The 17,718-nt window shown below is 36.4% G+C and overlaps 1 protein-coding gene across 1 annotated transcript in view; it reads left to right on the top strand.

Annotated features, from left to right (window-relative positions):
* Positions 1-17,718, top strand: part of LOC135224546 (uncharacterized) — a 387,606-nt gene that overhangs the window by 258,730 nt on the left and 111,158 nt on the right. The window contains exon 6 of the mRNA XM_064263643.1: positions 876-1,091. Within this exon, the coding sequence (XP_064119713.1) occupies positions 876-1,091 (216 nt within the window). The remainder of the gene's footprint in view (positions 1-875; positions 1,092-17,718) is intronic.

Raw genomic sequence — 17,718 nt, 5'->3', positions numbered from 1 at the left:
AATGATAAAAAAAAGCCCTGGGGCCGTTCAAGTGATTTGAACATTATGCCTGCAAAATTTGTTGAAACTGTATGGTGCAAAATGTTGCTTCTCACTTGAGGTGAACTGGATCAAATAACTAGAGCTATTACATGATGCAGGAATCTATTATCTCCCTCTTAAAAAGTTATTCATTGTTATAAAGAGGTGGGTTTGATTTTCACAAAATTATTTTGATAACATTTAAACTAAGGATGCATTCTTGAAGAATTGGTGAAAAGTTGACCAAGATACAGTCAACCCCAGCTATTCATGGACTCATGATTCGTGGACTTTCCTATTCGTGGATTTTCCTATAGACCTCGTATACCCAGTATATATTTGCGGAAAATTTTCGTATTCGCAGTATTGTTTTTTAAAAATATTCACAAATTACGGTATTTTCATATTTTTGACTGCACTTTTTGTGCTAAAACAATTAAAAAACTCAGGGGTATGTATTTTAGACGGCGTTTTTGTGTTTTGACTGTCAAAATAGCATCCCCACAAATACGGGGGTCTACTGTATATTGAAGTCAGATTCAAGGGTTTTTTTTTTTTTTTTTTTTTTTTAGTAGATAGTACTAGTACATGCTTTCCTTTCACTCATATTGGTTCATCATTGGGTTCTGTCTATAAGCATCAAAGTCAGAGCTGTAGCAGGTAGATGGGTACCTCCATCTAGAAAGGAAACCTCACTTGATGCTTTTATGCTATTAGTATATGGTAGTGAACTTCATGTCAAACTAGCAACAGCCATAATTTTGTATCCATGGAACAACATTTTTAATTCTCTCTGAATATGGGCATGGGTTTTACAGATATAAAGTAATCATTTGTTTTTCAACTATCAACAGATTCATCTAGTACTTCTTTTGGACCTAGAACTGTTAGTGCAAATACAGTACCATCATGTGATCCCAGTGACCTGGGCCATCTTCTTCCACTAGAAGTAGAGATGCCATGTGGATTTGGTGCTGTGCGATCTGTAGCCTGTGGTAGCCAACATTCAGTTCTCCTGACTACACATGGGTCACTCTACACGTGGGGTAGAAATATGTCAGGCCAACTTGGTGAGTAGCGAAGAATTAAATGTTGCTCTTTTTACAATCACTGACATTATTAAACCCAACCTTTGTTTTGCAGATGAGCAAGGTTAGTATTTGGAAAATTTGCAGAAAAATCACTTGCCATAAAAAGATAGTGAAGTAAGACTGTAAGAAAATGAGAGTTTTATTTTTATATTTTAGAAGTTTCAGGACATCAAAGAAATAAACAGAATTGAATTGATTTTTTTCTAGGGATTTGTGATGTTTAATGACCAAAATCTATACAATATTAATATTTCCCCCTAGGTAGGCTCTTCATGCCACCAGGTGCATCTACGTAATAAACTCTTAGATACAAAGTTAATAAGTTGCCTTGTAGGATGCTAATTTAAATTTTAAGAAACATTAATTATGCTTAAATAGGCATGGCAGAAGTTGACAAAGTGTGTAGGGGCATGATGTAGGGTACATAACCATATCACAAAAAAGTCATTTGGGCTGATTAATACAGTGTAATACAGTGTAATACAGTGTATATATATATATATATATATATATATATATATATATATATATATATATATATATATATATATATATATATATATATATACATACGTACATATATCATATACAGATATATATACATATACACAGACACACACACACACATATATATATACAGTGGACCCCCAGTATTCGCGTTCTCCAGATTCGCGGACTCACACATTCGCGGATATCTCTGGGAAACGTTTCCCTGCATTATTCGCGGAAAATTCGCGCATTCGCGTATTTTTCTATGATAAATATCCACAAATTCCTGGTTTTTTTGATGAATTTCATCATAAAATGCACTTTTTGTGATAAAACTATTAAAAAAAACCAAGTATGAAAATTTTTAGTGGGTGTTTTTCTTGAGTTTTAACTAACAAAATAGGCTGTTTTTAGCATTTTCATAGGGGTTCCAAACATTCGCGGGTTCTAACTATTCACACAGGGGCGTCTGGTACGCATCCCCCGCGAATACGGGGGACCACTGTGTATATATATATATATAATATATATTATATATATATATAGATATATATATATATATATATATATTATTATATATATATATATATAATAATATATATATATTATATATTACACACATACAGTAGTACCTTGAGATACGAAATTAATCCGTTCCGAGGAGCCTTTCTTATTATGAGGTTTTCGTATCTTTGACCACATTTTACATGTAAAATGGCTAATCCGTTCCAAGCCCTCCAAAAATACCCCAGTAAATTTCATAATACAGTGGTCCCCCGTATTTGCGGGGGATGCGTACCAGACCCCCCCCCCGCGAATCGTTAGAATCCGCGAATGTTTGGAATGCCCCTCTATAAATGCTCATAAACTCCTATCCTGAACATGCAAACACCAAAGTATCCCTAAAAAGACCATCCTTCATCAAATATACATAAAATATCCTATTATGGTTCATATTAATCTTTGAAATATTATTAATACTGTTTTAAAGTAACTCTTACATTTTATGTTTATACATAAATACATACTCTACACGTACTGAATGACTTAGTTACGTATGTGAAAATATTTCAGTCCCCCCATAAGTATTCAGTCATGCACGTTTTCTTTCATACTGTTACTATTTGAGACATCCATTTTCTTTTTACAAGGGAACAATTGTATGTGAATTCACAAATACCAAATGTCTACTTAAAGTGTTATCCTACATCAAATATACCATTAAATTGGTATTATTAATATAATTTTAAAGTCATCTTAAACATTTTACCATTAGAAATATATAAACAGCCAATAGCACAGAGAGAGAGAGAGAGAGAGAGAGAGAGAGAGAGAGAGAGAGAGAGAGAGAGATTACATAAAACCATTAAATTCGTTGACCATTGTATGGCATTGTTACTTTCCCAGCTCCGAGCGTCACTGGAGTTGAGGTAGGGAAATTGATACAGGAAAAGACGAAGGGAAGAATTTTAATTTGAAATTAGTTATGTTATTATTACTACTTCTATTATTATTATTATTATTTCAAAATATAATAAACACGTGCATCTACCATAAAAAATTCTCTCGTCTCAGTAAGAAAGAGGGGTTATCCTTACAAGTGAAATGGAAAGGTCATTCTCATCTCTTTAAAATACTACCATTATGAATTTTGTAATTATAGTTTTATTATTATTATTATTATTATTATTATTATTATTATTATTATTAACCCTAAAACGCCGACTGGACGTATTTTACGTCGAGATAAATTGTCTGTCGGGTGCCGACTGGACGTATTTTACGTCGACATACAAAAGTTTTTTTTAAAATTCGCGGAAAAATACTTATAGGCCTACCAGCCTAAAACTTTTGAATCACGCGCCTTGGGGAATGCTGGGAGTCACGGATCAAGGCCTTGTTTTGTTTTGAAGCGTGACCCAGGTGCGCATGCTCGATATCCCTTCTTCTCGCTCCAGCCAGCATCAGTAGCGCACCATCCGAGAGCGATCTTTCGTGAAAAGCGTGTTTTTCTGGACTTGTGCGAGACTTTGAGCATTTGTATTGCTACAAGACATTCCTAGATATGTCTCAACGACGTGTGAACCGTGAAAGGCGCGTTTTACCCGTCGGAAGGGATCGTGTAAGGCGAGTTTTGGACATGGATGCTGGCGAAGGGGCCAAGCACCCAGCATTGACCCCCGTGCTCAAGGCCGTTCTGTGCGGCCACGTGTGGCTGAAAGTGTTTCGGGAACACATCGTTTGCCTTTGGTTACCCCTAGGAAGCATGTGGGCGTCCTTAGGGGCATTCGTAGGCATTTGGGAGGCCTCCAACCAAGGGACATAGACGAATATCTTTCGGAGCTTGATCGGGAACATGTCGCAAGTCCTCATTTTGATGGCGGATGGTCATCGAGTGATGAGGACATCAGTCCCGATGAAAGTGAGGATGAATATTTGCCCCCAATGTCCGTTCGCGGTACTGCCGGTATGAGCTGAAGACGACCTTGTCGTATTACTGCGGGGTTGCAACCCTCATTGACATGCACATTTTTTGGGGCTCCACATTTATTTTGGTTTGACACCTGCTATCGACGTCAGGCAATATTGGAAGAGAAGTTATTTTGTTTATGTATGCCGAATGTGCCTGGCGTTATGTCCCGTGATAATTTTCCTGGCGATGGACAGGTACTTCAACGCCTTCAACTGAAGGGCCATACCCCGGAATAACAGTGATCGCCTCATTTTAGTGCGTACAGTGTTGGATTATATCCGTGAGCGGTGTAGTAATCTCGTGATTCCTGGAAAGAACCTGTCTTTGGATGAGGGGATGATGCCTTACAAAGGACGTCTTAGTATAAAAGTGTATAACCCCAAGAAGCCAAAGAAATATGGTGTGAAATTCTTTCTCATTACCGAGGCCAACACTGCGATACGTTGTGGACTTTTCAGTGTATACCGGGGTATTCTCCACGCTGCGTGACACTGTATTCAACCTTGTGGGACGTTTCCGTAACCAGGGATATCACCTGTTTATGGATAATTATTATACTCGGTATCCCTGGCCCAGGAACTGTATGAAGCATGGTGTTTTCCACGTCAGTGGGTACCCTTCGGTTGGTGCGTGGGGCCCCGATGTCCTCAAGAGGTTCGCTAGTCATCCGCAACACCTGGCAAGAGGAGAGACAGAGTGGCGGCGGAAGGGCGCTGTCTTCGTCATCTGTTTGGAAGGGTGTCCGACTCGTCCCCATGATTACGACGAGTCATGAACCCATCCAAGAAGAGATCGTACAGCGGAAGAAGACACGTCGACAGGGCCGAGTTGTGTTTGAGGGAGTTTCGTACCGAGCGGCCTACTGTCATTGGGCACTACAACAGGCACATGGGAGGAGTTGATCTCTTTGATCAGCTCATCCAGTACTATCCCTTCGCCAGGAGAACCAGAAGGTGGACACAGAAGCTCCTCAAATACATCCTTCAGTTGGCCCTCCAAATGCCTACATACTGTACTGTAGGGTACCGCGGTGACAATCTTCCACCGAGGGTTGACCCACGTACAGTTCCTAGAGGTAGCCGGGAATGCCCTCATCAACTTCGATCCCGATGAGTGGCCTTCCATAACTGACCCCCTGCCCCGAGCTGCAGATCTGCCCCTAGAGGGAAAGGGCAGGTAGGAGGGCCAACTTCGCTCAACTGCCGCACTGCCCCCTCTGCCGCCGCCCCTGCTGCGCCGCCCTGCTGACGACGCCCCTGCTGACGTCGCCCCACCCTGCTGACGACGCCCCTGCTGACGACGCACCCGGTTCTTCTGTCGTCTCTGCAAAGTTGCTCTTTGCAGGATAGGGGAGTGTGACCGAAAGTATCACACTAAGGTCATGTATTGGAGCGCGCCCCCTAAACCGACAGCGGAGGGCGCACGGTGGCCGGGTCCATCAGCAGTAAGGGCGCACGTCTCCCTCCTCCACCTGTACCTCGTCATGTCGAGTGGAAAAAAATGCAAGACTCTTCAATGGAGGAGGGAGAGAAAACAAGAATAGAACGAAGAGTCAGGATTACGAGGTGAGTATTCTGCATTTATTTTATATTTAGTTTTATATTATTCAATTTTTTTTTTTTTATATATCTGAATGTGTGCATGATAAAATAATAATAAGACATTTCATTGTATGCGAAAAGAGAAGTGTTCACCTGCATTCCTTTTTATTTATGTATTGGTACCAGAAATCGAAGAATGTAATATATATATTTTACGTATAAAAAAAAACTATATATATATATATATATATATATATATATATATATATATATATATATATATATATATATATATATAATATATATATATATATATATATATATATATATATATATATATATATATATATATATAATATATATATCTATATATATATATATATAAATATTTTTTTTGGGGGGGGTAAGCAAATTACTTACAGTCTAGTAATATTCAATCATTTATCTCATTTTAAAACATATTGCAAGTCTCTAGAACAATATCTCGATTTATGGTGAATATTTGAAAAAAATATTTTTCCGTCCGCCTCGCCGTTCGCGGCCGAAAATCTCGGGAAACGCGGTTAGGTCACATTCTCCTAATATTTGTGCCTTTTCATATTACGCTTATTTTATAGTTTTATATATGGAAATGTGCGCAAAAAAATGCACAATATAACAAAAAATATTGGAAGGTGGTAGCATTTCTCATTTTTGAATAGTTTGCATATAAAGTACGATAAGTACGAAAAAAAAACTACAATCGGTCAACTTTGACTCAACCGAAAAGGTAAAAAACGCATTTATAACATAAAATCTTACAGTCAGTATATTCAATCATTTATCTTCATTTTAAAAACATATTGCAAGTCTCTAGAACAATATCTCGATTTATGGTGAATTTTTGAAAACAATATTTTTTTTCCCCTTTCCCGCGCGACGAATTTTCGGCCAAAAATCTCGGAAACGCGTAGGTCACATTTCTCCTAATATTTGTGCCTTTTCATATTACGTTTTTTTTCTTTTTTTAAAGGTTTATATATGGAAATGTGCGCAAAAACATGCACAATATAACAAAAAATATTGGAAGATTGTAGCATTTATCGTTTTGAAATATTTTGCATATAAAGTACGATAAGTACGAAAAAAACTACGATCGGTCAACTTTGACTCAACCGAAAAGGTAAAAAACGCATTATAACATAAAAATCTTACAGTCTAGTAATATTCAATCATTTATCTTCATTTTAAAACATATTGCAAGTCTCTAGAACAATATCTCGACTTTATGGTGAATTTATGAAAAAATATTTTTTTCCCTCCGCGCGACGATTTTCGGCCGAAAATCTCGGAAACGCGGTAGGTCACATTCTCCTAATATTTGAGCCTTTTCATATTACGCTTTTTTTAAAGGTTTATATATGGAAATGTGCGCAAAAACATGCACAATATAACAAAAAATATTGGAAGGTTGTAGCATTTATCATTTTTGAAATATTTGCATATAAAGTACGATAAGTACGAAAAAACTACGATCTGTCAACTTTGACTCAACCGAAAAAGGTCAAAAAACGCCATATATAACATAAAAATCTTACAGTCTCGTAATATTCAATCATTTATCTTCATTTTTTTAAAACATATTGCAAGGTCTCTAGAACAATATCTCGATTTATGGTGAATATTTGAAAAAAATATTTTTTATTTAACCGTCCGCGCGCCGATTCTCGGCCGAAAATCTCGAAAACGCGTAGGTCACATTCTCCTAATATTTGTGCCTTTTCATATTACGCTTTTTTTTAAAGTTTTATATATGAAAATGTGCGCAAAAACATGCACAATATAACAAAAATTATTGGAAGGTTGTAGCATTTATCATTTTTGAAATATTGCAGTATAAAGTACGATAAGTACGAAAAAAACTACGATCGGTCAACTTTGACTCAACCGAAAAGGTCAAAAAACGCATTTATAACATAAAAATCTTACAGTCTAGTAATATTCAATCATTTATCTTCATTTTAAAACATATTGCAAGTCTCTAGAACAATATCTCGATTTTATGGTGAATATTTGAAAAAAATATTTTTATTCCGTCCGCGCACCGATTCTCGGCCGAAAATCTCGGAAACGCGTAGGTCACATTCTCCTAATATTTGTGCCTTTTCATATTACGCTTTTTTTAAAGTTTTATATATGAAAATGTGCGCAAAAACATGCACAATATAACAAAAATTATTGGAAGGTTGTAGCATTTATCATTTTTGAAATATTTGCATATAAAGTACGATAAGTACGAAAAAAACTACGATCGGTCAAATTTGACTCAACCGAAAAGGTAAAAAAACGCATTTATAACATAAAAATCTTACAGTCTAGTAATATTCAATCATTTATCTTCATTTTAAAACATATTGCAAGTCTCTAGAACAATATCTCGATTTATGGTGAATATTTGAAAAAATATTTTTATTCCGTCCGCGCGCCGATTCTCGGCCGAAAATCTCGGAAACGCGTAGGTCACATTCTCCTAATATTTGAGCCTTTTCATATTACGCTTTTTTAAAGTTTTATATATGAAAATGTGCGCAAAAACATGCACAATATAACAAAAATTATTGGAAGGTTGTAGCATTTCTCATTTTTTTTATATTTGCATATAAAAAAAAAAATTTTAACAAAAATTCGACATTCGGTCAACTTTAACTCGTTCGAAATGGTAAAAAACTGCATTTGTAAGCTAAAACTCTTACAGTATCGTAATATTCAATCATTTTCCTTCATTTTGAAACAAATTGCAAGTCTCTATAACAATATTTCGATTTATGGTGAATTTTTTTAAAAATTATTTTTTTACATCCGCGTGCTACGAATTCATGCATCATTTTGTGATAATATTTTCTCTGTGTTGCTTTTATCGTTTTACAATGTGTTATATATCAAAATGATCGCAATTTAGTGCACATTACAACGAAAAAAAAAAGTAACTTGTTACCTCTAACCGTTTGGCGCACAGCGCGATTTGAATACAATTATATATGAAATTTCGTTTTTTGCGCTATCATATATCGCATTATTTATATATGATAATGATAATTTTTTTCATTTCTGATGGTTGCATACTAAACTTCAAGCAATGAGAAAAAAAGGAGCAAAAATGAACTCTTAATCTTGAAAACTAAGCGCGCTGTGATTTTTGAAAAAAATATTTTCTTCCGCTTACGCGCTCACTCTCAAACCCCTCCGGCATACGGGAGTCATTTTTTATTTATCCGCTCGGCTTGTTTAAGGGATTAAATAACTGAAATTATCAATAAACATTTTACATAACTAGTACCATAAAAATTCTTTGTCATCTCTGTAAAAGGAGAAAGAGAGAGAGAGTGTTTATCTCTCTCTGTTCTCTCAAAAAAATACTTATAACGCTTCCAGCGAAAGAGAGGGATTTACCACTATGACACATTATCTTGTGTAAAAGCCGAGAGAGAGAGACGAGAGAGAAGAGGAGAGAGCGAGAGAGAGAGAGAGTGAGAGAGAGAGAGAGAGAGTTAACCTTAATTAAAAGTGACATGGATAGATTAGTATTGTATTTCTTTAAAATACTATCACATAATAGGAATTTTGTAATTACAGTTAGGGTAGAACACCACGGCAGGCCAACCCTCATCACGGTGGACGGGTCTTATTCACTTGATATTTAATTGGTGAAACAAGAATACAATTGCAACTCTAAGCATACCATTTAAAAGACTGAAGTTTCGTCAACATAATGTGATATATGAAAGCCCCATACGAACTAAAAATAAGCATGTGAGCTCTCGTAAAATATGTTTTCAAGGCAGTTTTGAAATCCAATATGGCGGCTACGTTTTACATGGAAGGTTCTCATCAGTGACTGCCACCATCTTTCCCCAGCCTTCCCAGCACTCATTTGAACAATGTTAGCGTATATATGTAACGTTTATTGATCTTACTCAAGATTGCAGTTGTAATCAGCACATTAAAACAACATTTTGCTGCCTATGTGAAAGTATGAAACTTGTTATTCCCGGGGTTATGGTTGGAAACTGAAATTCATTCTTACCTTGTAATCGGTGGTTTTTATCCTTACTGCCATCACAACTGAAACTCCACAGTGCTTATTTGATTGTAATTATACACATTTTGGTCTTAATTCACTCCACAGTGCACTTGAACCACGCTGTGGTTCCTGGTTCCTAAGCACTCACTCCGCAAACACAGTTACGAGCAGCAGACGACAACACTGATTATGAGATGCAAAGGTTTATTCCCTTAATTGTTTACTTTACTCAATATTTAGTTTAACTTTACTTCAAAATTTTTATTTAATTCATGTCTATTATCCCTTTTTTGCAAACCAAATTAACCCCCCAAAATTACAAATGTTTCGGATGTATACTTCACGAGCAGGACGGGACCCATAAGGCGAAAAAAATGACCTCATCGTTGCCAATCTAGTGGAGCGTCCACACATACGCCGATGCATTTACAAACTGTTTCGATGAATTCTAGTTGTCATAGTAATGCAGTAATGATAAAATTGCTGTAATATATGTACGTATATATAATACAAATAGATACGCTAATTTCACTTATTTCCCCAGTTTTGTGTAAGTCTTATACCTAGTTTGGAGGGTAAACACATACCAATGACAACACTGATAAACAATTGAAGAGCGCAAAAAACGCCGCAAAGAATGCCGTAGTCCCCTTGAATAAGTGCTGGTAAGAGGTTGTTTACGATTGTTGTGATGAAAGTGCCCCAGCGTCTATGGGTACAAGTGTTGTGCAGATTTAGCACAGGAAATGGGAAGTTTGTTGACACAAGCGACTCCGTAAACATCAAGATGGCGTCAATCTTCAAAACATTTTTAGTTGTAAGTAAAAATTTTTAAAGCGTTTTGGTGAGATTTCCACTGCCGTAGTCCACCCTTTCACTACCCTCTGTTTAAATCTTAAAATTTGGCCTTAATTTCTAAACTTTGGAGAAAATACTTACTTCGAAAGGAGAGTAGAGGTCTTTAGCTCCGTTTCTCACCAACAAGAAGTCGCGACTGAATCCCATCTCCGGTGTCAGGACGCGTTATAATGTACTTTTTCGGAGGGTGGCAAGCGTTGATTGTTGGTGGCCTGTTTGGCCTGCTGTGATGTTTTACCCTATTATTATTATTATTATTATTATTATTATTATTATTATTATTATTATTATTATTATTATTATTATTATTATTATTTGAAAGTATTAAAAACAAATAGTAAATAAAAAGTACTATAAAAAATCTCGAGTCTCAGTAAATGAGAGAGAGAGAGAGAGAGAGAGAGAGAGCGGAGAGATAGAGAAGGAGGGAGAGAGAGACGAGCGTGAGAGAGAAGAGAGAGAGAGATGAGGAGAGAGAAGAGAGAGAGAAGGGGGGGGGGAAATTTCATGAGCACTTGATGGCAGCAACAAAACGGCTCCTTCCCCCTCCGGTCACTTAACGATACGTATATCTGACAGTTTTAGTACCTGGAGTTAGAGAAACAAGTCTGGGATTTCCTTCATTCTTCCATAATTTTTTAAATTTATATGCTAAAAACTACTAATTCACTATGGTATTTTTCTTTAATGAATTGATATTATTGATGTATAAATTAATATTAATATTTGAAAATAGTAAATCATTTATTTATCATACAAAAAACATACATCTTTGTAGTAGAGAGAGAGAGAGAGAGAGAGAGAGAGAATTATTATTTTTATTATGTGATATCATTTAAACTTATTAAACTTACTAATACCAGTATTAATCAAAATTAATATTTGAAAAATTAGTAAATCATTTTTGTATCATAAAAATGTATTTAGTCATGAAAATAAACATTAAAATAAAAACACTAATTAGTGATTATATTGTCGGAAAATTCCGCGAATGGGCGAGTCCGTCCGCAAATTAATTTTGTCTAGAATAGGTTCCAAAGAAAAAAAAACGTGAATGTGTGAGTCCGCGAATCCGGAGAACGCGAATACGGGGGGACCACTGTAAAGGTAAATTAACCTATAAACAATGAAATACTACAACAATTTGGACCATTCAATACGTAACTTAATAATAAAAATGCAAAACCTGTAAATAAAGTGTATGTTAGTGTACAAGAAATATTATTACTGTAACGTAAAATGTGGAAGCTTACCTTTCGAGGGTGAGGCTATCTCCGAAAGTGGCGGCAGAGGAGGAGGACGACAAACGGCAGATACGTACACTTAACTTTACGAAACACATAAAAAAATGTCAGAAAAACAAACTAAACTTTACAAAACACATTAACAAAACTGTAACACTTAACTTTACAAAAAACTTAAAATAAAATTTATTTTGTTTTTTTTTATTTTTACATTTCTTTTTATTTTGTATACTTTACGTAATTTAATTTCTTCACCCCGAATGGATGCCAGTCCGTTTACGGAATTTTTCGAACACCCATGAGAAGCCTTGAACTCTGGGGTTGCCGTTGATGTCCCCTCCCCGCCGTCGTCTTGGGCTTGGGCATGGGGCAAATCAAATGCCGAAAATAGCGCTGGCTTTCTGGCAGATTGCTGTCTCGGTTATCGTATCGCCATCGATTTCTTTGTCCTCAATCCATACAAGAAGCAGCCTTTCCATTTCATTATGCACATGGCTCCTCTGTTGGACAAAATAGTTAACACCCTCGGAAGGTGTAGCTGCTTTGATGGCTTCCTTCTGCTGAAGGATGGTGCCTATCGTCGACGGATTTCGGCCGTATTCCTTAGTGATCACACTCAACCGCAAGCCAGCTTCATACTTTTTTATTATCTCCATTTTGTTCCTCCATAGAAAGCATTCTCTTCTTTCTGTGAACTTCAGCAACTTTCTTGGGACCCATGACTATATGTACTGTACGTAATTAAGTTACGTATGTAGTACGTATACTAACTAGGTTCTCACAATACACGATAAAGTAGCACAACGAAAATCACTAACGAATTTACGATACTAAATGAAAATAGTTGGACTGAACGAATGCCGCATGCGTACGATAAAAAGCTTCGGGTGCGAAGTGGCCAAGCAAAGGCACGCCACCACGTAAGATGCATGATGGGAGGGATGCTTTCCAATAGGAGAGAAGGATCTCATGGCTTGGCTAGCATCAGGAACCAATGGGAGAGAAGGATCTCATGGCTTGGCTAGCATCAGGAACCAATGGGAGAGAGGATCTCATGGCTGGGTCTAGCATCAGAACCAATGGATGAGAAGGTCTCATGGCTTGGCTAGCATCAGGAACCAATGGGAGAGAAGGAATCTCATGGCTTGGCTAGCATCAGGAACCAATGGGACGAGCAGGAGGATGGTGGCGAGTCTACTAGATCTAAGATGGTGGCGCGCGGCGCGAGTTTCAAAATTGTTATCGGGCGAATATCGGACTTTCAGAAACCTTTCGTATCTGAAAAGAAAAACTTTTCGTATGTAGAGCAGTAAAAGTTTTTTCGTGTTAGCTTTCGTATCTCGAGTTTTTGTAAGTTGAGCCTTTCGCATCTCAAGGTACCACTGAATATATATATATATAATATATATATATATATATATATATATCATATATATATATATCATATTATATAATATCTATATATATATATATATATATATATATATATATATAGATATATATATATATATATACTATATATATATATATATATATATATATAATATATATATAAACATGCTTAAAAAATCACTGTAGATCACATGACTTCATAAATAAGCGAATAACCTTCCCCCTCCGTCACTTAACGATACGTATATCTGACAGTTTTAGTACCTGGAGTTAGAGAAACAAGTCTGGGATTTCCTTCATTCTTCCATAATTTTTTAAATTTATATGCTAAAATCTTACTAATTCACTATGGTATTTTCTTTAATGAATTGATATTATTGATGTATAAATTAATATTAATATTTGAAAATAGTAAATCATTTATTTATCATACAAAAAACATAAGATACATCTTTGTAGTAGAGAGAGAGAGAGAGAGAGAATTATTATTTTTATTATGTGATATCATTTAAACTTATTAAACTTACTAATACAGTATTAATCAAAATTAATATTTGAAAATTAGTAAATCATTTTTGTATCATAAAAATGTATTTAGTCATGAAAATAAACATTAAAATACACTAATTAGTGATTATATTTGTCGGAAAATTCCGCGAATGGGCGAGTCCGTCCGCAAATAATTTCTAGATAGGTTCCAAAGAAAAAAACGCGAATGTGTGAGTCCGCGAATCCGGAGAACGCGAATACGGGGGGACTACTGTAAAGGTAAATTAACCTATAAACAATGAATACTACAACAATTTGGACCATTCAATACGTAACTTAATAATAAAAAATGCAAAACCTGTAAATAAAGTGTATGTTAGTGTACAAGAAATATTATTACTGTAACGTAAAATGTGGAAGCTTACCTTTCGAGTGAGGCTATCTCCGAAAGTGGCGGCAGAGGAGGAGGACGACAAACGGCAGATACGTACACTTAACTTTACGAAACACATAAAAAAATGTCAGAAAAACAAAACTAAACTTTACAAAACACATTAACAAAACTGTAACACTTAACTTTACAAAAAAAAACTTAAAATAAAATTTTATTTTGTTTTGTTTTTTTTTTATTTTTACATTTCTTTGTACTTTTTGTATACTTTACGTAATTTTAATTTCTTCACCCCCCGAATGGATGCCAGTCCGTTTACGGAATTTTTCGAACCACCCATGAGAAGCCTTGAACTCTGGGGTTGCCGTTGATGTCCCCTCCCCGCCGTCGTCTTGGGCTTGGGCAATCAAATCGCCGAAAATAGCGCTGGCTTTCTGGCAGATTGCTGTCTCGGTTATCGTATCGCCATCGATTTCTTTGTCCTCGATCCATACAAGAAGCAGCCTTTCCATTTCATTATGCACATGGCTCCTCTTGTTGGACAAAATAGTAACACCCTTGGAAGGTGTAGCTGCTTTTGATGGCTTCCCTCTGCAGAAGGATGGTGCCTATCGTCGACGGATTTCGGCCGTATTTCCTTAGCGACACACTCAACCGCAAGCCAGCTTCATACTTTTTTATTATCTCCATTTTGTTCTCCATAGAAAGCATTCTCTTCTTTCTGTGAACTTCAGCAACTTTCTTGGGACCCATGACTATATGTACTGTACGTAATTAAGTTACGTATGTAGTACGTATACTAACTAGGTTCTCACAACACGATAAAGTAGCACAACGAAATCACTAACGAATTTACGATACTAAATGAAATAGTTGGACTGAACGAATGCCGCATGCGTACGATAAAGCTTCGGGTGCGAAGTGGCCAAGCGAAGGCACGCCACCACGTAAGATGCATGATGGGAGGGATGCTGTCCAATAGGAGAGAAGGATCTCATGGCTTGGCTAGCATCAGGAACCAATTGGGAGAGAAGGATCTCATGGCTTGGCTAGCATCAGGAACCAATGGGAGAGAAGGATCTCATGGCTTGGCTAGCATCAGGAACCAATGGGAGAGAAGGATCTCATGGCTTGGCTAGCATCAGGAACCAATGGGAGAGAAGGATCTCATGGCTTGGCTAGCATCAGGAACCAATGGAGAGCAGGAGGATGGTGGCGAGTCTACTAGATCTAAGATGGTGGCGCGCGGCGCGAGTTTCAAAATTGTTATCGGGCGAATATCGGACTTTCAGAAACCTTTCGTATCTTGAAAACTTTTCGTATGTAGAGCAGTAAAATTTTTCGTGTTAGCTTTCGTATCTCGAGTTTTTTGTAAGTTGAGCCTTTCGCATCTCAAGGTACATGAATACTGAATATATATATATATATATATATATATATATATATATATATATATATATATATATATATATATATATATATATATATATATATATATATATATATATATATATATATAGATATATATTAATATATATATATATATATACACATGCTTAAAAAATCACTGTAGATGCACATGACTTCATAATAAGCGAATACCTTCCCCCCCCCCTCGGTCACTTAACGATACGTATATCTGACAGTTTTTAGTACCTGGAGTTAGAGAAACAAAGTCGGGATTTCCTTCATTCTTCCATAATTTTTAAATTATATGCTAAAATCTTACTAATTCACTATGGTATTTTCTTTAATGAATTGATATTATTGATGTATAAATTAATATTATATTTGAAAATAGTAAATCATTATTTATCATACAAAAAACATACATCTTTGTAGTAGAGAGAGAGAGAGAGAGAGAATTATTATTTTTATTATGTGATATCATTTAAACTTATTAAACTTACTAATACAGTATTAATCAAAATTAATATTTGAAAATTAGTAAATCATTTTTGTATCATAAAAATGTATTTAGTCATGAAAATAAACATTAAAATACACTAATTAGTGATTATATTTGTCGGAAAATTCCGCGAATGGGCGAGTCCGTCCGCAAATAATTTCTAGATAGGTTCCAAAGAAAAAAACGCGAATGTGTGAGTCCGCGAATCCGGAGAACGCGAATACGGGGGGACCACTGTAAAGGTAAATTAACCTATAAACAATGAAATACTACAACAATTTGGACCATTCAATACGTAACTTAATAATAAAAATGCAAAACCTGTAAATAAAGTGTATGTTAGTGTACAAGAAATATTATTACTGTAACGTAAAATGTGGAAGCTTACCTTTCGAGTGAGGCTATCTCCGAAAGTGGCGGCAGAGGAGGAGGAGGACAAACGGCAGATACGTACACTTAACTTTACGAAACACATAAAAAAATGTCAGAAAAACAAACTAAACTTTACAAAACACATTAACAAAACTGTAACACTTAACTTTACAAAAAACTTAAAATAAAATTTATTTTGTTTTTTTTTTATTTTTACATTTCTTTTTACTTTTGTATACTTTACGTAATTTTAATTTCTTCACCACCGAATGGATGCCAGTCCGTTTACGGAATTTTTCGAACCACCCATGAGAAGCCTTGAACTCTGGGGTTGCCGTTGATGTCCCCTCCCCGCCGTCGTCTTGGACTTGGGCAATCAAATCGCCGAAAATAGCGCTGGCTTTCTGGCAGATTGCTGTCTCGGTTATCGTATCGCCATCGATTTCTTTGTCCTCGATCCATACAAGAAGCAGCCTTTCCATTTCATTATGCACATGGCTCCTCTTGTTGGACAAAATAGTAACACCCTTGGAAGGTGTAGCTGCTTTGATGGCTTCCCTCTGCAGAAGGATGGTGCCTATCGTCGACGGATTTCGGCCGTATTCCTTAGCGATCACACTCAACCGCAAGCCAGCTTCATACTTTTTTATTATCTCCATTTTGTTCTCCATAGAAAGCATTCTCTTCTTTCTGTGAACTTCAGCAACTTTCTTGGGACCCATGACTATATGTACTGTACGTAATTAAGTTACGTATGTAGTACGTATACTAACTAGGTTCTCACAACACGATAAAGTAGCACAACGAAATCACTAACGAATTTACGATACTAAATGAAATAGTTGGACTGAACGAATGCCGCATGCGTACGATAAAGCTTCGGGTGCGAAGTGGCCAAGCGAAGGCACGCCACCACGTAAGATGCATGATGGGAGGGATGCTGTCCAATAGGAGAGAAGGATCTCATGGCTTGGCTAGCATCAGGAACCAATGGGAGAGAAGGATCTATGGCTTGGCTAGCATCAGGAACCAATGGGAGAGAAGGATCTCATGGCTTGGCTAGCATCAGGAACCAATGGGAGAGAAGGATCTCATGGCTTGGCTAGCATCAGGAACCAATGGGAGAGAAGGATCTCATGGCTTGGCTAGCATCAGGAACCAATGGGAGAGCAGGAGGATGGTGGCGAGTCTACTAGATCTAAGATGGCGGCGCGCGGCGCGAGTTTCAAAATTGTTATCAGGCGAATATCGGACTTTCAGAAACCTTTCGTATCTTGAAACTTTTCGTATGTAGAGCAGTAAAATTTTTTCGTGTTAGCTTTCGTATCTCGAGTTTTTGTAAGTTGAGCCTTTCGCATCTCAAGGTACCACTGAATATATTTATATAT

This window comes from Macrobrachium nipponense, chromosome 12, assembly GCF_015104395.2.
Source record: "Macrobrachium nipponense isolate FS-2020 chromosome 12, ASM1510439v2, whole genome shotgun sequence".
Classification (NCBI taxonomy): domain Eukaryota; kingdom Metazoa; phylum Arthropoda; class Malacostraca; order Decapoda; family Palaemonidae; genus Macrobrachium; species Macrobrachium nipponense.
Note: the sequence above shows the minus strand (reverse complement) of the source record. Positions and strands in the feature narration are given on the sequence as shown.